This window comes from Cebidichthys violaceus, unplaced genomic scaffold, assembly GCF_023349555.1.
Source record: "Cebidichthys violaceus isolate CVI_PGR_0920_01 unplaced genomic scaffold, fCebVio1.0.p SCAF_12, whole genome shotgun sequence".
Lineage (NCBI taxonomy): Eukaryota > Metazoa > Chordata > Actinopteri > Perciformes > Stichaeidae > Cebidichthys > Cebidichthys violaceus.
Window position 1 is genome coordinate 7,444,309 of NW_027176285.1, and position 20,981 is coordinate 7,465,289.

At 42.1% G+C, this 20,981-nt stretch overlaps 1 protein-coding gene across 1 annotated transcript in view; it reads left to right on the forward strand.

Moving 5' to 3' along the window:
* Positions 1-20,981, forward strand: part of LOC137869005 (ras-specific guanine nucleotide-releasing factor RalGPS1) — a 73,263-nt gene that overhangs the window by 22,058 nt on the left and 30,224 nt on the right. The window contains 3 exon segments of the mRNA XM_068706081.1: positions 12,744-12,881; positions 13,465-13,558; positions 17,442-17,509. Coding sequence (XP_068562182.1) covers positions 12,744-12,881; positions 13,465-13,558; positions 17,442-17,509 — 300 coding nt within the window.

Genomic DNA, 20,981 nt, shown 5'->3' on the forward strand with positions numbered 1-20,981 from the left:
TCCCACCCAAACCCTTGTCCCCTGCAGCCCCCCCACCACCTGCATCTCTCAGCCCTCCTGTTTTTCCACTGCCCCCCTCCCCCCCGCCCCCCAGCCGGCCCAGGACCAGCACTCCGTCTGTTTGGAGCATGTGGGTCTTGACCTGTACTCCCTGAGGGAATCCACAGGAAAGAAGTGTTTACTTTACGGCTTCTTCCCGTTTTTTTCCTGCACTTCCAATACATTGATGGATTCAGAGGTGGTCTTTTGTGTCTGAGACAAATATGATGGTTGATGTCATTTACATTACAAGGATTATGTACTAGGGTTACATCTAGCTGGTCCCCTGTGGCCACCAAGTTAATCAGGTCTCTCCTGGGAATGAGACTGTGTCTCGATGAGGTTACCTGTCTAAATAAAGGTTAATTAGGGGAAAAAAGGCCTGTACTGCAAGCTTTCTCCAACTCAATGTTCCACAAACGTCCCCAGAGGTTTTGGCCCGTCTGGCCTAAGTTGACTCCCTGCAGGGCCGAAGCATCGTGGAACTTCTTTTTAATGCTTTTTGGGGGATTTCTGCTTTATTGGATAATGATAGGATAGAGAGAGAATAAGTGAAGTCAGCAGTCACTTTACAGCCATGAACAGCAGTACAGTGTGTGTTTATTTGTTGGTGAATAAATGCTACAACTCCTCAAGAACCAAGACTAGTTCCCATGTTGCTACCTGCTGATTAAAGTGAAGGTTTTTATCCCCGAAGCTCTCGACGACTTTGACCCAGACTCACTTTATGGTGGACTTAAGAACAAAGAACTTGAGTTAAAATAAGTAGTTGAATATTTTCATTCTGTTAATGAATCATAATCACGTTCTAGGATCGTGCGCCAGCTATTGAGCCTTTCCTGAAACTGCTGAAGTGCAGAATTCTACCGCTGTGTGTTCTACGATATGATGCTGTAACTGTGGCTCGGTGGAGTCGCGGTGATGATGGTGGCACCCTGCATGGTAGCCCTGCCATCGGTGTGTGAATGGGTGTGAATGGGTGCATGATGACAAGTAGCGTGAAAGCGCTTTGAAAGAAGAAAAGCGCTTTACAAGTACAGTCCGTTTACCATTTACTTCTCCTTTTTTAAGCCTCCTTGACATGAATAACACGGCGGCGCAACACTTTTCCCTGCTGCCTGTTTCACACTGTTTTCAACACACCATGAAATGTGATGCGCCAACAAAAGGCAGCGAAGAAGACTGCTTGCCAGTAAACATGGGTGTAAAAAAAAAAGAAGGGCTTTCAAAGGTTCTATGTGGAGGGAAATGCATTCAACGTGTCTATTAGGCCTCAAGGAAACACGTGTAGAGGAAATGTAAACGTATGTTTTTGTTTATATATTTTATTTTCAGTCGGTCTTCCTCACCTCATTCCGACTCCTACGATCCTTGACTTTACCAGCAGCAGAAGGTTGAGCTGGGTATTTTTAGTCCACTGTTCCCCGTCTTTAGGACGGCTCCCACATGTACTCTGTGTCTGTGTATCTGTGGAACCAGGCAGAGACCGTCTATTCAGAGTTTGGCTGGAGTGTGTTATGTTGTCATAGTAATTTACTGGTTAAATAAAACCTGACAAAGCCTTTTCAATACACATTCAGTGACTGTGTTTTTGATTGCGTGTGATGTATGATGGGCTTTCAACCCTGGATTAAAACAAGTGCTCTTTGTCTCGGAGAGAGTCAGATGGTTATGCTTTGAGACATTTGGAGAAACTCATCTTCGGGGGAAGCGTTGCTCGTGTTGATTTGTGCGGTCGTTTTTAGTCCTGTTAGGGGAACTTTTTCAGAGGGTTTATCGTCACGCTTGCAGCTTCAAATGAGCTGTATTCCAATCACAAAGTGGCAGGTTATTCTTTTAACACTGTGGAAGAAGAAGCGGCTCTATAGACTTTCTTTATAACATGGTTTACACATTTTATCATTATGTCTCAAAAGTCAACATCGTGTTCGACAAAAGAAACTAAAAGACTCGCCGGCGCAATAACAACATTCCCAACGGAAGTATGATGAAACCCTTTTAAGTACGATCACGCGATGTCCAAACGGAGCCCATCCAGATGAAGCAGAGCATAATACCACAGATTGGTTCCTTCCTTCCTTCCTTCCTCTGTGTGTGTCCTAACAAAGGGACTTTCTCTGGACTACTTGCGGAGGCCTTTTGTATGTCGGGGCAGTCCCGTGTCTTTTCTTTTCGGTGCACAGGACGACGTGTCCCAGCCTGTGACCATCCAGGCTCCGTCTTCTCTATTCAAGTCCCACAGTCTGCTCTGATGGGCCTGATAATGACCTCCAGCAGCAGGCAGTCAGGAAAGAAGCAGTGGGCCCTGAACCGCCTGTCCTGCTGCAGCTTCATTTAGACCACCAGTCAGCAGACACGAATAACTAATGAACTCTCTGGTGTTGAATGGTAAAGCAGAACATCTCTTACAGGAAGTGATGCACTTCACATCTCTGCAGGGTTAGTGCGAGTAGAGAGAGCCACCGCGACTTATTAGGATTATCCAATAAAACGTCAACAAAGTCAATGTGGGGAAATTAACTATATCAGTAAAAGAGGTTCTATAAGTTCTATAGGTAAACAATTAAATAAGGTACATAATACATAAGTAAGACAGGAAAAAACAAAAGATAAACTAATAGCATAATAAGTACATGTTATGTCAATAAAGTAGACAAGTGGGTAAGTATATGGGACAGTAAATATGCACATCAATAAGAAAATACTTACAATAAGTAAGTTAGCCAAAGTAATACAGCCAGCAAATAAATACAGGCATAAATAAGAAACATAGTAAATAAATACAATAAACTAGTACAACTACTAGAACACTAGTCCACCTTTAGTGGTCTTCTGACCGTGTTTGTTTGTAGCCTAGCGTTAGCTTTTTACTTCTGAAACGAACAGGTAACAAAACGTACAGGTATCATTAACGTATGTTTGCTACGGAGCTGATTTCCTGCAATAACCCAAAATCCAACGGAAGAATCCCATCTTCTGTCGAGGGGACCAGCGCCGTGCTAACTTACTGATCGGCCCTGCAGCGCTCTATGAAGCTAACCCCAGAAACACATCTCCCAGATTGTCGCACGAAGAGACAACGCACACGTTGTTAGTTCTGCGTGTAGCAGGTCTGTTGTGTCTGAACGAGGCCGGGCCTCGCTGTGCGTCAGAAAGGCAAGGAGACGGGAAGCAAAGCCGCACAGCTGAAACGCATTACACCCCTACCACGATGACATCATCAACAGCTATGTGTGAAGCGACCGGTGCTGTGTTATGCAGATGTAATATTTAGGCCGGAGCTGCCAGCACAGCTGATATCATGGACAGCCGGTACATCGCGCTGGGATTTTGGGTGTAGCTCGGAGAAGAATGCAGCAGGCTGTGGAAATGTTTTCAGCTCGTTAGTAACAGATTTGTAACTCCTGGACATTTTTCTTCTTCTATGTCTGAAGGCAACGTTTTACTTTATTTGTCTTTTTGGCCGTTTTTTGATGAGATGAGTTATTTTGCCGTGTCAGCGACATGCTAGCTGGCTGGTGGGACAGAAGTGAGTCTTCAGCCTAAAGCTCAGAAACACCGTCCAGTGTTTCCACCACTGGTTTCCATCTGGCCCCGCCCTCATCAGTGGAGCCGTTCCTCTTTCACATGTTGGCATCAGCGCAGCCAGCACACCTCTTGTAAACTCTGTGTGTGTGTGTGTGTGTGTGTGTGTGTGTGTGTGTGTGTGTGATAGCTAATGATGGAGGCTCCCTGCTCCACTCACAGGCCCTGACATCGAATTGTTCTAAACTTTGATTGGCTATCCATTTCAGTCTTAACGTTTCAGCTCTAGTTAACGTGCAGCTTGTTACATGTTCAATGTTCACATCTTTACTCTTTGTATCTGATAACACTAAACCATATAGATCTGGTATTTCTAAATATAAATTTGACAGATTTCAGATTTAAAGCGTGACTTTTGTTGAAGGTTAGCATGGGTTTCATTAGGATTGTGTTGATACAAGTACTCTTACCAGTTCTTTTTGATTATTTTGTGAGAAAAAAGACAATTGATTAAGAAAAGAATCATTATTCTTGTATGTAAACAGCAATACAAGAAGTTCCAAAATCTATAAAATCCATTCTCAGCTAAACGATGATGTCAGTGATTTATCTTTCATTGATGATCCCGTTCTTCTGATCAAACTCCGTATGACATTGTTAACGTTAGCTGCAGTGGACGAGGACGGACGGCTGCTCAACAAACAGTGCTGAGGCGCAGCGCGCTGACTGGTGAACGGCTGCTAGTTTGAGTCCCAGGCGCTAAAGCTAAAGTATCGTCCTCCATGACCTCTGACCTCTCCGATGCCTGACCCCATGTTGGGTGGGTCTCCTTAGTACTACTGACAATAGGAGAGACCAGTGGTTGTGCCATCGGCGTTGTTAAAACGACCAAAATGCAGCCAGCCATCTCCCATCGGGCTTGTTTAGTTGAATGTGTTCGTGAAGTCTGACTCATTGATCCTTCATCTGAGAAATACCATCAGCCTAACTCTATTGATAAATCCACAGTGCTCTCCGTGGTTCTGGAGCCGCAGACGGATTTGTATTTGAGTCCCACCCTTCTGTCAGTTTCGTCCTGGATCTATAATATTCTCTAAACAATACAGCTGGGGAGGCGTTAGTTAAAATACAAATGCAGAACCAAAAGAGTAGTTCACGGGGCGGTTCACTAGTCGCAGAGAAACTAAACGAACTGCGTCTGTCCCTGATGTTAAATATGAACAAATCGCCTACTAGCTACTCAAGATGTTTCTCACTGCCCTGCTCAAGAACCCTATCACTCTATGAGGCTGCAGTTATGGCCGGAGTAATGAGGAAGTCAGGTGACTTATTATAAATGAAGTACATAACATAGGACTTTCACCCAGGAGACGCGTCTGAGTCTTTCTTTACGTTATATTTAATTTAAGGCTGGTAATGTTTTCTATTCTCTTTCTATATTTTTCTTCTGGTCAACAAATCCCATGAGCAGCTCCAAACCAGGTGTTGTGTGTTTATCACAGCCTGATATTTGTTGGTTTTGCTGTTTTTATGGGATTTGTTGACAACATGAAAACATAGAAAAGAACAAGACTTTTTCTTTCAGGCACAAAACTTTAAAATGTATCACACATCAGTCCCACCTCGACCTCTCAGAGACGGACATTATTTGAAGAGCTTGTGAGGAAAGTGCAGAAGTTGTATTTTCATTTTTTTTACAAATATTTTTTTATTTGAGCTGAAACATCCATTTTCATGACTAAACTCTGCAAGCCAAAAGCGTCCACTCTGTTTGGCTTTGTGGTGTTCAAATCTTATGACCCATGTCTGTCTGTTGCTTAACTATCTGGTGTGAGTGATATGTTAGAGCGCCGCACTGCACACGTGGTGCTAGTGGTCACGGTGCATACGATGGTTAGGTGCAGAACCTACAATTGGAGATTTCCAAACATGTTGCATCATTTTGAAACGCACTGATGTAATAATGTGTTCTGTCAAGCTCAGTTTGAGAAGGTTAAGGAATGCAACCATAACAACTGTTTTCTTTATTTTAAGATCAATAATACACGCACGCATGCGCGCACACACACACACACACACACACACACACACACCCCTCCCTAACACACATGCTGCTGCTTTGTTACAGTGTACTTTAGTTAATAGAGTCCATTCTATGAAAAGTTATGGATATTTTTTAGGAAAAGAGGAAAAAAATGTTTTTTTGTTTTTTTTTTAAGTTGTGCGTCACTTTAGAACAAAATTTCGAGCATCATTCTGTGTCGGTTGGATCACCACGCCTGCCTGTTAATAAAACACAGAGTCATGCTTGAGTCTCCATGATTGCACAATGAAAACAGAGCAGCCGGGCTGCAACAGGGAGACCCATGGAGTTCTGAAGTGTATTCAGAAGTGCAGCAGCTTAGTGAGTTTCAAGTTTCAACTTCTTTATTATCATGTGCACAACATTTACATGATTTACATTTGTAGTTATAAGGGGAAGTGTAGGACAGTACCAGTTAAAGACCAAACCCTGGCATTTCTCAGTCACCTAACTTACTGAGAAAATAACTGTCTACATATCACATGTCTGGTGACAACACCATACGCCTCTAAATAGAGGAAATTAAAACTTTTTTCATTATTGACATCTTTGTTTGAAAACTCCCACAACTAGGAAAATCATAGAATTGATCCATGGATTATCATCTCCATAATGGGTTTATATATATATATATATATATATATATATATATATATATATATATATATATAAACCCACCATACCAGCGTTTTACACACGAGGATCTGTGCCGGCAGCTGAGACACATTCATCTCTTCTTGCACAAATAGATGGAATGCGGTGTGTGCGAGACCGCACGGAGAGGCGACTGCTTGTTCTGCTGAACAAGGGCGGCTCCTAAAGTTCTATCAGAACTAGAGAGTATGTCTTCATTGAAAGAAGAGCATCCAGCATCCTGCCAAGTATTACTTGAGTACCTGCCCTTTCCCAAACAGCTTCCAATGACACCTTGTCAGATGGCCTCATCAGGTGAATTGCCGCTGACGGTGGCCGCTGACAGTAAAACGGACTAATGGCATTAATGTTAATGCCGTAGTGGAACAGCTTTCACAGGTGCAGTGCTCCTCAGTTTATTGGGGTTTTGTAACTTTTATGAACACATTCCCCAGCATGTCCACCTGCGCCCTCTGGTCTTTTCCAAAGGCCTATAAAAATGCTACATCTGTCCGCCATTTTTCCACATCCTATCTTCGAGACACTGTTGACTTATCCACTAAACGTTTCCAGAGAAGACAAGAACAAGTCTGGTCCCAGGTCTGGAGTTCCTGTCTCTTCAGGCTTCTCAGGACTGGAGGTGGAAGCAGGCCAATCCACGTTTATTGCCATGAGCTGGCTAATGTTGAGGTTAACACTCCATATTGTGGGGAAATGTGATCAAGGTAATAGTTTAATCAGGGACTGACGTACGTCAACGCTTTGACATTTAATCCAGCATACAACCCGGATCAAGACGCTCCAACATCTTGAAGCCCTTTTCAGGATCAAGGCTTGAACTGTGCAGAGGCAGCGAACTGTCTGCAGCCACCGAAGTGTCCTTGGTGTTCCTTGGACTTTAAAGAAAATTAGCTTTTGGCTCAAAAGTGTGAATGTTCATCTCTGGTTCAGCGTGGTTCCAGGGTCAATTGATCACAGTGAAGCACAATGGAAGCAAAGGCAAACGGTTAGATTAGCTGGGATGGAAACATCCTTCTAGAAGAGCAGAGGAAATGAAATCCTCCTCCTGGCACTTTGTCATCGCCCCGTCAATTTATGTTGATGAATCCAAATTATTTCACGTCTTTCACAGATTTAGAGGTTCAGGCTGGTTTCTGGTCTCATTGCTATACCTACCAAAAATAATGCACCGTAATTCGTAGGTATCCCACGAAATAATTTGGTATGTTATGCACGAAATCATGTACGAGGAAGTAGAAAGAGAGGAAAAGCCCACAAAGGGAGGATGGGATGGGAGGTGGATAGGTCCAACACACACCGATGGAGCATGGAACCGCTGTTCGTTCCTCATGTGAAGTGACAGGTCAACGTTGATTTATTTGTCTACCTTGCGTAGTTCAGTAACAGTACCTCGTAGCTATTTTAACCCACAAGACAATAACTATAAAAATAAATACATTTTAGGGGGCGACTAGCTCACTGGGCTAAGAGGGTTGTCTGGGAACCGGAGGGTTGACGGTTTGATCCGAGTCGAAGTGTCCTTGAGCAAGACACTGTCCTCCTAGGCTCCCCGGGCGCTTGTTATGGGCAGCCCACTGCTCCCTGGTACATGGATGGGTCAAATGCAGAGAAAAATGTCCCTATACTATATTTATCCCTTAACGGGATAAATATATCCCGTTATAAATCCCTTAACGGGATAAATATAGTATAATAAAATTAAAAAATAACTATTTCACCATTTTTTCTTAAACCTAACTAAGTAGCTAACTTAGTTGCCTAAGCCCAACTGAGTTTATTTTGACAGACCGTATGCATGTAATGAGCAGAAAGTGACACGTGTTGCTGGAGTTTCGAAAGAAAAATGAGGAGTAACTTTTTTGAGCAGCCTGGAGAAGCAGAATTCCACCTTTTTAATATTTGATTAAACACAAACATATTGACGAATATGGATTGTAAGCACAATATCGAGTGAAATAATAAAGGTCTTTAAACTAGTTTTGACTCAAAGCCCATCCACAACGCATGGCTTCATCATTCTGTCAAAATGCATCTTTAGTGGTGCATATGAGCATATTGACCAGTTGGTGATCCAGCTTATATACATGATAAACATGATAAACAGTGTCATATTCACACCTTTGATCTTGTGTATTTCACATTGTGGGTCCATGAGCAATTTGCTTACCAACCAACAATAGCAGTCGGTACTTGTGTGGACCGGTCCTGCACTAAAATCATAACGAAGCAACGCTGGATATTTTTATGGACACGCGGCAGCCTGAAGGAAGAACTGAGGTAATGGTTATTTCACCAGAGGAGCTCTGTGATCTGAATCCCACACAGACGAGCTCGGGTGACATTCCTGCATCTCTTAGCTCCCGTTAGAGCGCAACGTTCAACTCGATGTTGTCCAACAAAAGAAACCTCAGCTAGAAGATGTTACGCATCAGTCAGTAATGATGTGTCTTTAATATAATTTAAACCGAACCCGGTCTCACTCCCACCTGTCAAACACCGCTGCTTGGTCGGTGGTCCTCGGCGTCTGGTACCGACACACCGAAGCACTCTTTGGTGTCTGTACCAGATGTACCGGGCTTTCAACTAACTTCAGTATAAACCCATTCACGGAATTATTAGAGTCTGATTAACTGATGTAGAATAAAGAGCGAGTACATTAGTCTTATTACATAACTTCTGTACTTCACTAATGCCAGTTACTTAACAACATACTTATTTTAACCGAAACTACAACATTTTCCTAAGCCTAACCTAAAAGCTATGTAAGCCTACATTGGAAGTTTATTTTTGAAAAGACACAATGTGCGTAACGAGTGTGAACTGCCCTTTTCCTGTGAACATGGAAGTTTATTCTGAAAAGACACGGACACGCCGTCCCTGACACGTCCAAAACTGACACTTGAGGGGCAGCTAGAGCGTCGTCGTTAGAAGCGTACCCTTATTTGACGAGTTAGGGGTGAGAATGAGTTATTCTCACAACAACAATGAAATGTATTAAGAAAATAAATGTCACATAAAAGTCAGTGGTTTGCTGAAATGCACAACTTTAACTAAAAACTGGACATTGCAGTTATTTCTGACTCAAGGTCCACTTACTACTTTTCGTGGTCTCATGGTCTTCATCAGCGGATGGTGTTTTTTTACAGACTACATCTTTTGAGAACAAAGAGGTCAAGGTGAGACCTTGTCTTCGGAAAGTGGCGCCTGTTTAATAGATAAGGGGGCGGAGGATGTGTCCAATGAGCTGGTAAAGATGGCAAGAATAGTGTCAGTTTTCACACCAACATAAACCAGGTGAGATTTACATCTACCGCCTTTACAAAACAGAAAACCAACGTGGAGGGAATCCTCTCATGTCTACTGTTCTACCACAGCAGTGTCTTCAGCTGCAGCGATTTCAGCAGCTGTGAGTCATTAGTTAGTACTTAGAGAGTAATCGGGCAGAACAGTCGGCGGTTATGAGACACAGTAGGCCGCGTACTACCTCGCTACTACCAGAGTGTTAGCACGGTGTAGTGATGGAGAGGTGGGCTCATGCAACCTGCCACGCTCTTATCAATGACTGTATTTAGTCCTTTTGTGACCTGATTAGGAAACATTGACCGACCGCAGCGACATATGCGTTTTTTACTGGGTTTTTTTGTTTTGTTTTTTGCTAAGCATTCAAGGAAAGATGCAGCTTGCTTTTTTTTTTTTGTGTGACCACAAATTGATGTCGTCAACATCGGAGTGAAGATTTATTTCTGGTAAACAAAGCTTGAAGCATTGTGCTGGTATAGATGTAAAAACTAATTACACTTCCACCACATCGCTGTTAAAAGTGAGCTGTAATTAACGAGGCAGTCTAGCACCAAACATCACCAAATAGTGTTGATGACACAGCAGACAGTCCGGGTTTCCTCTGCTCATGTGACAGAAGATCCTTCATTCTATTTCAATATTTATTGAAGTGATTTGTTTAGAATATACAGTAATGGGACAGATATAGACACTGACATGTTCGCACGCACGCATATCATATACCTGCAACAACAAAATAGCTGAGGTAGAGAGGGAGGAAACTCACAGCCAGATGTTAAAAAGGTGTAAATGACTCCTTCAAGATACATCTTTACTAAACTTGTTAGATCAGATAAAGATGAAGATAGACTTTATTGTCCCGAAGGAAATTTGTCTTGGACACATACAGTATCTGCAGTAAGAGTCGACCCGTGCTATGTTCTGGTCATGGACTGGTGAGTGGTCTCCAATGTAGAGCAGTCTGTAAGCAGTCGATGGAGGTAACCACTCCAGGGTCTGGAGTCTCATAGCAGCCAAATCAAATTGTTGAATATTCAACCTTTGTTTCTTTATAATGCATTTAATACTTGACTTGTTTCTTTTCAGGGCTTGAACAAAGACAATTAAGTAGTCAATGAATATGAGCTAACAGATCATCACAATCCCTCCTCATCATTGTGGAGGTGGATTTAAGGCGTTTTGACGGTTACCCCTACAGTCTATGTGCATGTCTCTGGGTTACGCTCGCTGTCTTTTTGATTCTTCACAGTTCATTTTGTTTGTACCCCTTCTGGTGTTTTGGAGAACAATGAAATGAACAGGGCATGAACGTCTCCGTGCAAGCTCGGAGCTTGCACGCCGTCCGGAGGCTCACGCGTCACGGATTGCACCACAATCCAGATCAAAAGAAATTTAAGATTTATTGCAATCTGTGACATACACTAAAATGAGCCCTGGTGCTATTTTTAGCACATATGATCTTAGAGAAGGCACGAGGAGCTGAGCCTGATCTGAGCCTGATCTGCATGTAGTCCAGGGAAGACGTGTGGTCCCACCAATGGAGACAGCAGATGTTTGAAGATGTTCAGTCTGTCCAGTAGAGAATGACAAATATTAGTTTCATTCAATTGAATGTTGTTGTTTGTAGCACTTCCCATGTCTACCATACATTAAAAACATATTATACTAATACTAATACTGTATGATTTTAGTTATAAGCACTGATAGAATTTCATAATTATTTTTAACACTAATCATTTCACATTATAAAGCATTTATAATGACTTGTTCAGGTGTCATAATACGTTATAATTGCTGGTTATAATGCATTATAAAGTGATTATAACTCACTCTTATTGGTCTTTGTGTGCTTTAAGTGAAAGTGAAAAAAGAGTCTAAGAAATAACAACACAAAGCGTAAAATTACCTTTAACTTGTAATCACAATATATTGCATCATAGCAGTGATTATGCAGCATTATGAGGAGATTATAATGTAACTATGGCACATTAAACCCAATGAGGCCCAGTATAGTGTGAATGAATGACCTAATGAAAGCCTATTATCTCATGTGGTGGTCCACGTCGCTGCATGCTGCGGCTAACCTGAGGAGGATGTAATTGGTGTGGTTTTCAGTGGAAAACGATGGTTTTTACCTCCAAACACGAGTCCAGCTCTGCAGCAACACTGAGTATTTACTTTGGAAAGCTGTCAGAGACTTTAGCCACAACAATGTCGTCACTTATTAGACTCAGGGCAGACATATTGGTATTGTTGGCTTTCTCTCATATTGGTCGGTTTTAATTAGAGCTGGTTTTGGAGACCTGTCTCAGCTGTTTGAGGGTCCGTATTGATTTGCTTGTTCAACGATTGGACACTTTCCTGGAAACCGGTGTCCAACATCTGTTTATATATCTATCTGTTTATATATCTATTTGTTTATCTGTCTGCCGTGCGCATATGCTGCATATGTATATACTTTTTCACACTACATCAAACTCGGCATACATGGGTGAGGCCGAGGCTGAGTTTCCAGTCTGGTGTCTAGTAACGGTTACAGAGTAATTAAGACAAATTGTAGGAAAGTCGGTGACTCAGCAGATGTTTTCCAGGTTATTTTTGACACGTGTGATGTGCTCTGTGGTTTTTCCTCCGGTCCTTGGTTAAAAAATGCCGGAAATCAGACGCCCCTTCCACTTCAAGTTATCACTTTTTTTTCATTCTTATTTAGCACACATGTGGCTCCTAGAAAGACATTCCTTTGGCATATCCAAGCACCAAAAATATCCAAGTTACTATCCAAAACCTAAGAAATAAAAGATGTCTTTCAGATGCATATTCATAAAATATACAGTAAAATGTTCATTCATAAGTTACTGATCAATAATAGCTTATTCTTGTCCCAGATGCTAATGTCTGTCAGCTCGTCCAACAGGAATCCTACTGTATCTTAAAAACACCTGTCCAGATTGTCAAGAAATCTATCCTGATGGTCCAGTTCCTTTGGTTGTGGGGTGTCCAAACTACGGCTCGCGGGGCCGTAATTCAGAGCACATTGTTTGTTCCAAAGGAGGGGAAAGATTCCAAACGTTATTCTTGTCCTCAGAACGTTGTTCCATAAGTAAGCCAGTGTCAGTGCTGACTGGTTCCCCGTCTCCTCCAGGGATCTACCTGTTGGACATGATCTACATCGACTCAGCCTATCCTGCGTCGGACAGTATCATAGAGACGGAGCAGCGGACCAATCAGATGAACAACCTTCTGAGGCTCATCTCCGACCTGCAGATGTCATGTAACTATGGTAGGAAACAACACACTGTGTTTACATTATCCAGTAGAAATGCTAGAAATATAACACGGGATGTGATGTGACTGTAAATTCAAGTATTTTCATTGTTTCTGCCTTCTTATAATATCATGATGATAGTTAAATACACTTTAATGAGCTTGGGTCCCTGGAAATTAAATTTTTGGCTCTAACGCAGGAGCATTGTCCTGTCAACAGTGTGTCTTAGGTTGCTCATAGATTCATGACCTACAGTTCTATCAGCGTTTTGTATTAATATGTTTTTAGCGCACGCTGAGGAAGCTCTGGACAAAACATCCGTGTGTTCGACTCCTCCCATGCCAAACATAGAAACGTATCGTGATAGATCTGGGTGTTTCTCTCTTTTTATGTACTTGCTGACGTTTTCTTTCACTACCAAAGTGATGAGTCCTGTATTTCTATCATCACAGAGTCAACGTCTGTACACCAATTCTTATTGCGTTTCTTATTTGGTATCATGTGTTTTTGTGGGCCGGAATGATGAAGCAAATCCAGCACATACTCCACATGTGGACCGTCAGATCGAGTGACTTCTTCCAATCTTTTTTTCCTTCAGATTACTTGGTGACGCTGCCACATATCCAGAAGTATCTGTTGTCAGTGCGCTACATCGAGGAGCTCCAGAAGTTTGTAGAGGACGACAACTTCAAGTAAGTTTAATCTTGTTATAACGCGGACGTTCAAACCCCCCAGAGGATGAACCCTCTATTGTGGACACGTTTCTTCTCGCCCTCTCATGGCCAGATTACAAAGACGTATACTGAAAACTCTGTCCACCTCAGTCTCAACACAAGCTTTCCCCAGCACATGGTTCATGGATGTGGGAGTGAAATTGATGGGGATCAATGCGCAGGAAGCAGGGCTGGAAAAAGGACCGGCAGCTGGTTTTGTCTGTCTCCACAGGGAGCTCGTTCGTCCAGCAGCCGCTGATGACTTTCTCAGGCAGCGTCTCGGATCCTCTGCTCAGGAATAGGCTTGTCTGTCTGCCATACCGGCTCGTGGCCGTTTTTTATTTGGCACTTGGTGTCGGGGGTGGGACTTCATTTCGGGGCTTTGGTTATACCTGGTTTATTTAATTTCTTACCTTTTCCAGACTATAGTTTCACATGGGACATAACATATGCTCAAATGACACATCAGGCTTATTGACGAGTTGTAGTTAAGAGATTATCTTTTGGATAATAAATGTATTTCAGACCCTTAATCACTTTTTGCACTCAGGTTTTACTGATATAACCTCACTCTAATATGACTATTAGTTTATAGTGGCTAGTGCTGACTTTGATGACTCTTCTCCTTAACTGCTACCTCTGACTGTGACTCTATGTTGAATATGAAGAATTAGTGACTACATAATACGATCCTCTACTTGCATTACCTACAGAGACACGAGAAAGCTAAAGTAAAGCAAGCCGATGTACTGTATACATATATGTCAAAGCAGGTATAACCGTATATAAGAAGTGGACGTAGTCATCGTGAAGTCACTCATTGGTTTGTGGACTGCCTCTTTGAAGCCTTAATTTTGTAGCATTCGCTGTCGCCATCTTGGATTACGGCCGTCGGCCATGTTGTTTTTTTGCAACTAATGCATGGAAATTACCTTATTTGGAATGTGGAGGAGTGACGTAGAAACGCCTTATACGTCTCTTGTTGCAGCAGCGACCTGTCAGTCACAGTAAGCCCGCCCTAAAATACCCTGCTTTATGGTGTGTTTGACTCTAAATGGACCATAAGCGACAGCTTTATATCAGGAACACCTGGAGCAAAGAAACGTCCACTTGGACTCAAAGGATGAACTGATTAGATTTTAGTGGTCAGAGGTCCAGCCCGCTGTGACCTTACGTTGTTCACATTTTCCTGTCTGGATATTTTAGGAATGTCTGGAGGGGATTACGTCACAAACATCCACACAATGAACTGAAGTCACGGTCTGTGACCTCACATGAAAGGTTTTTGGCCACAACTCAAGAATTCACACAAATGTTTCACACAATGGTCTAATATGATAAAATGTGATAACATTTTGGGCAGACATGGATTTGTAACTGGTTGATCCTAGTTTTACTATGCTGAGGTACAACAATGTTAACCATGACCCATAATGACGTGGACCTTCATTTGAGTGTAATGTTGTGCATTTATGTAGCATTCACTAAGGAGCTCTTTAATGGATGCCACTTGGAATGTAGCAAAGTAAAATATATATAATAGTAAGTACTTAAATAAAAGAAAAATAACAGATTTTTAAAAGTTCTCAAAAGAGTACACAAAAACGACTTGGTTACAGTAACGAGAGTCAATGTCAGTTCTTACTTCATCCAATTTAAGAACGGAAATATTTTCCTGGTGCAAAGTCATCACCAATAGCAACGTCAGTTTATCCACCTCGTGTGAGACAAAGTCGCCTTGCAGACTAAAATGTGCAAGTGGTGAAAGACAAACAGCCCATGATGAGCTGCAGGACGACCAGAGTGTGTCTCTCTCTCTCTCTCTCTCTCTCTCTCTCTCTCTCTCTCTCTCTCTCTCTCTCTCTCTCTCTCTCTCTCTCTCTCTCTCTCTCGTCTGTGTGTGTGTGTGTGTGTGTGTGTGTGTGTGTGTGTGTGTGTGTGTGTGTGTGTGTGTGTGTGTGTGTGTGTGTGTGTGTGTGTGTGTGTCTCACTAAAGTGTTAAATCACAAGTCAGCTGGCTACATCAACATGATGGAGGCACCAGTGGAAAGCAGTAAAGGACGAGGTGTGCATCGTTCCCTGTGTTAGACTTGATGAAGTGGAAAGATTGGCCGGCATCAAAGAGATCAAAACCCTTATATGATACAACTCAAACTCATAACCATAATGGATTTGCTTGTATTCTTATCAGTATGAGTTGTTAATGCAAAGGGATCTAAACAACTGAGATTAGCATTGATACTATTGATTTCAAACAGCTGTGTGCTGTTTGGAGAGATCACATCAAACCAGGAATTATTTGGCAAGTTGGAAAGTTGTAAGCAGTATTTCTAAGCAGATTTATGGGAGATAACGTAACAAAAATAAAAGTGTTAGTCTGAAAGTCTGTGTTGTGCAGCTATGGTGAGATTCTCACAGAGCGTTGGAGTTGTGACGAGAGAGGAAACAGATGCTCAGCTGAAGTGGGGCTGATTGCGTGATGTAATGTGGACATTACTCATGACAGACTGTGTTTGAAGTCTGCTTCTGTCTTTCTTTGGAACTGGCTTTTCATAAACACAAGCAAACCCACTCTTACTAATTAATGACTATTTTACCCACTAGTTCCTTCCACCTGTGGTGTTTCAATAAATACTTTCCATATGCGGTGATGAGCAGCAAAGTCCCATTTACCAATTCCGTAAGCAAACGGAGCATGGGCACACAGGAAGAGAGACTTTCCAAACTCCCAGAATGCAGTTGGCATTCGGATGATCAGACTTTAACGGTTTTCTGGCTGAATGTACGTTGACAAAATTCTCTCAACTCCTCTTTTCAGAAGAAACAAATAACCGTATTGACAGTGAGATGCAGTCACAAGATAGATTATATACATTGTAAATAAATAAATATGTATATAGTGTATATATATTTCACAATAATCACCCTTTGAAAAGAGAAAATGATGAATGAATGAATGAATTGATTAATATAGTCTCATAAAATATACTATCAATTTGTATTTAAGTATTTAATGTGACACTATGGCTCCTAATTCAAATAGATAAATTATTTTATCCCTCACACAATATTTCAACAGGCTGTAGCTTCAGTCCTCCAACAGATTTCCACTCATGATGTGTTCAGGGACAGTATTGAGTGTAGGCCACTAGTGTTTTGGCAGCGCACAGAGCCCAATACACAATCACTGTGGTTCCGTGGATTTAAAAAACTGAATAAATAGACTTGAAGTTAAAAACTATGCTTTGAAACATTGTTATGCGTGTATAGTGTGAGTCTGTTCAACTGTATAATGTAACACCTCCTGTGTGTACACAGGTCTTTAGAAGCTTCCAGGCAATTTATTATGCAAAAGTTTATTTCAGCCTAAAACTGGCAGCTGTTCTGTCTTGACTGGTATGAAATACAGGATTTAAAAGTTGAATCCTGTCTTTTGATTACAACCCTGTATATCTTCTAGATCTAAGTGACTGAGCCATGTATTCCCTTTTCTTAACCCACATCAGCGGATGATGCAGACAGCAGGAAACCTCAATGCTCAGTTGGGGAAGGCCCAGTGAGACGTACTGTAGGCTGGTTCTGATCTGGCTTTAATCATCTGGGGTAAATAAATACAGCCATGGGAAAAAGCTCTGCTATTGGCTTTGTGAAATCTTCAGATAAACTGTTCGCGGTTCAAAGACAAAGTTTATGTTCGTACTTCTGCATCATTTACTGACTGAATAACTCTGTAATGACACTGCTGGAGTTGATGTCACAGCAGTGAGTGAGTGATGCATTTCTGTCTCGACACTAGTGAGCGTCAGTTGATGTGGGAGCAGCAGTGGGCTGGTGTGTCTGATGGAAACCGTTTGTGTTGCAGGCTGTCTCTGAAGATTGAACCTGGCAACAGTTCCCCTCGCATCGCTTCTTCTAAAGAAGACCTGGCAGGTAAGACTCTCTCGAGGTAGAGCTACACCGATGGGAAAGTCCTCCAGTGGTTTGGATCACTAAATTACATTCATTTATATGTGAGAACAAAAAAATATGTCAGGACCCCATTACACCAATATCACAATCATTGAAAAGTCAGGAACAGTTAATCTTATGAAGCTTCACTTAATTACAAATATAGTTATAGTTACACATGAACTTTAGCATATACCAGAAGATAGAACATTGATTTTGGTAGAGGAGGCAAATCAACACTTGCATTATCTAAATGACTATATGATTCATTAGATGTAGATGTACAGTTGTGGTCAAAAGTTTACATACACTTGTAAAGAACATAATGTCATGGCTCTCTTGAGTTTCCCCGTTATTTCTACAACTCTGATTTTTCTCTGATAGAGTGATTGGAACAGATACTTCTTTGTCACAAAAAACATTCATGAAGTTTGGTTCTTTCATGACTTTATTATGGCTTAACAGAAAAAGTGATCAAATCTGCTGGATCAACAATATACATACAGCAACATGAATTAGCAATTTTGGTGACTTAGAAAGTTGTGTCAATGAAATGAGCTTCATAGCATGGCCTCTTAACTTCTTGTGAGTGATTATGAGTGACTACAGCTGGTGACTTCTCTGAGGCCATTTAAATAGGGCTCATTGGATACAAACGCTACAATGAGAAAGTCAAAGGAGCTCAGCATGGATCTGAAAAAGCGAATCATTGACTTGAACAAGTCAGGAAAGTCACTTGGAGCCATTTCAAAGCAGCTGCAGGTCCCAAGAGCAACAGTGCAAACAATTGTTTGTAAGTGTAAAGTGCATGGCACTGTTTTGTCACTGCCACGATCAGGAAGAAAACGCAAGCTATCACCTGCTGCTGAGAGAAAATTGGTCAGGAGGGTGAAGAGTCAACCGAGAACCACCAAAAGGCAGATCTGCCAAGAATTAGAAGCTGCTGGAACACAGGTGTCAGTGTCCACAGTCAAGCGTGTTTTGCATCTCCATGGACTGAGAGGCTGCCGTGCAAGAAGGAAGCCCTGGCTCCAAAAGTGGCACCTTAACGCTTGACTGAAGTTTGCTGCTGATCACATGGACAAAGATAAGACCTTCTGGAGGAAAGTTCTGTGGTCAGACAAAACAAAAATCGAGCTGTTTGGCCACAATGCCCAGCAATATGTTTGGAGGAGAAAAGGTGAGGCCTTTAACCCCAAGAACACCATGCCTACCGTCAAGCACGGTGGTGGTAGTATTATGCTGTGGGGCTGTTTTGCTGCCAATGGAACTGGTGCTTTACAGAGAGTAAATGGGATAATGAAGAAGGAGGATTACCTTCAAATTCTTCAAGATAACCTAAAATCATCAGCCCGAAGGTTGGGTCTTGGGCGCAGTTGGGTGTTCCAACAGGACAATGACCCCAAACACACATCAAAAGTGGTAATGGAATGGCTAAATCAGGCTAGAATTAGGGTTTTAGAATGGCCTTCCCAAAGTCCTGACTTAAATCCCATTGAGAACATGTGGACAATGCTGAAGAAACAAGTCCATTTCAATCAGGAGAGACAAGTCACTGATTAGTAGTTAACATTTTATTATGACGGAATGATGCATTAATTAGTTACACAGAAATTATTTGGCGCTTGAACTCGCCGAGGAGATTTGTGATCGAGTTGTGATTGCCCTGAGCGGCAACAATATCAATCCCCCCGAGGAGTCCAGACACTGGTGGTGGTGGCTGGAGGATCGGCTGGACTTGGCTGGAGATGGTGATGGAGTGCTGAATCGGCAAAGACGGATGGTGCTGGGGAGGAGGAGGGTCGCATGAAACAGCAGCAGACGCTGGCGGCGGGGATGCAGCACCTTTAAAAGTAGACAGCAGCATGCTGATAGGCTGACGAAGAGGGTGTGCCAGAGCGCTATTGGCTGAGGGCGACCCGGCTGACAAACAGCTGATTGAGTCTATGACACCTCTGACAGTGACAGCCGGTATAGAGTATGTGCTGCTAGTGGGAGAGCCGTATGGAGAAAGGCCTTTAAGCCTAAGCATGAGGGGATAGTCTTCCTGTCTGAACTTGCGCTAGAGCTTCATGTCAGAAAGCCATCAAATTTAACTGAACTGCACCATTTCTGTCAAGAGGAGTGGTCAAAGATTCAACGAGAAGCTTGCCAGAAGCTTGTGGATGGCTACCAAAAGCGCCTAATTGAAGTGAAAATGGCCAAGGGACATGTAACCAAATATTAGCACTGCTGTATGTATATTTTTTGACCCAGCAGATTTGATCACTTTTTCTGTTAACCCATAATAAAGTCATGAAAGAACCAAACTTCATGAATGTTTTTTGTGACAAAGAAGTATCTGTTCCAATCACTCTATCAGAGAAAAATCAGAGTTGTAGAAATAACGGGGAAACTCAAGAGAGCCATGACATTATGTTCTTTACAAGTGTATGTAAACTTTTGACCACAACTGTATATAGAGTTATGGGATACTGTATATTTATAAATGCTAAAGAGATGTGTTGTGCTATGCTAGTTAGGGAAGACGTAAGAGTTGGGGTGGGTCTTATCTCCTAGACGCTCCTATCTCAACCAGCTTGTCATGGAGTGTGTGGGAGACGTTCATGCTCTTTTCCGTCATTGCCACCAGAGAGTCCAACTCCTCCTCCAGTCACTGAGCTGGTCTTTCAAACTAGCTCGTGGTGATGCTATAACATCTACAGCTGCCTGTTGCAGATGTTGTAGACATACAGACAGACAGACACTTTATATTTCAGCAGCATTTATGGTACAGGTAAAGCAATACAAATAACAGTAAAAAATAAGAAATATAAAAAGTGTAACAGCTCTGGATTCTGCCCCTGGATGGATGCGGGGGTCAGAGGAGGCTTGGTCCTGTGGAACTTCACAAGCAGCTCGTTGGGTTTGCACCACCCTACAATGTATTCCTTCTCCTGTTGTCCACTGATACACCCAACTATGGCAGAGTCATCAGAGTTTTAGCTGCAGTCAGAGGTATACATGAAGAGGGAGAGGACGGCCACATCAGCAAAGTTCCAGAAAATCCATGTCTGATTTTTTTGAGTGAAGTGAAGTTTTGTTTTCAATTCATTATTGCGTTTGACATTTTCGTGAATGTGTCCTTCCCATCAACATCATTTTAAGTCAACACAGAAGCTTTTGGTAGCAGTTTGCTTGAAACAGTTTGCGGTGTTGAAGAAATATGTTGATTTAAAAGAACACATAAGTTAGATATTTTTGGAAATGCTTATTTTCTTTTTTGCCAAGAAATATTTGACAATACCCCCTCTCATTTCATCCATCTCATGTCTGTACACTAAATGTGAAGCTATAGTATTCAGGCGATTAGCTTAGCTTAGCTGAGAGACTGAAAAGCAGGGGGAAACAGCTAGTCTCTGTCCAAAGGTTCAAATATTAACCTACCAGCACCTCTAAAGCTCACTAATTAACA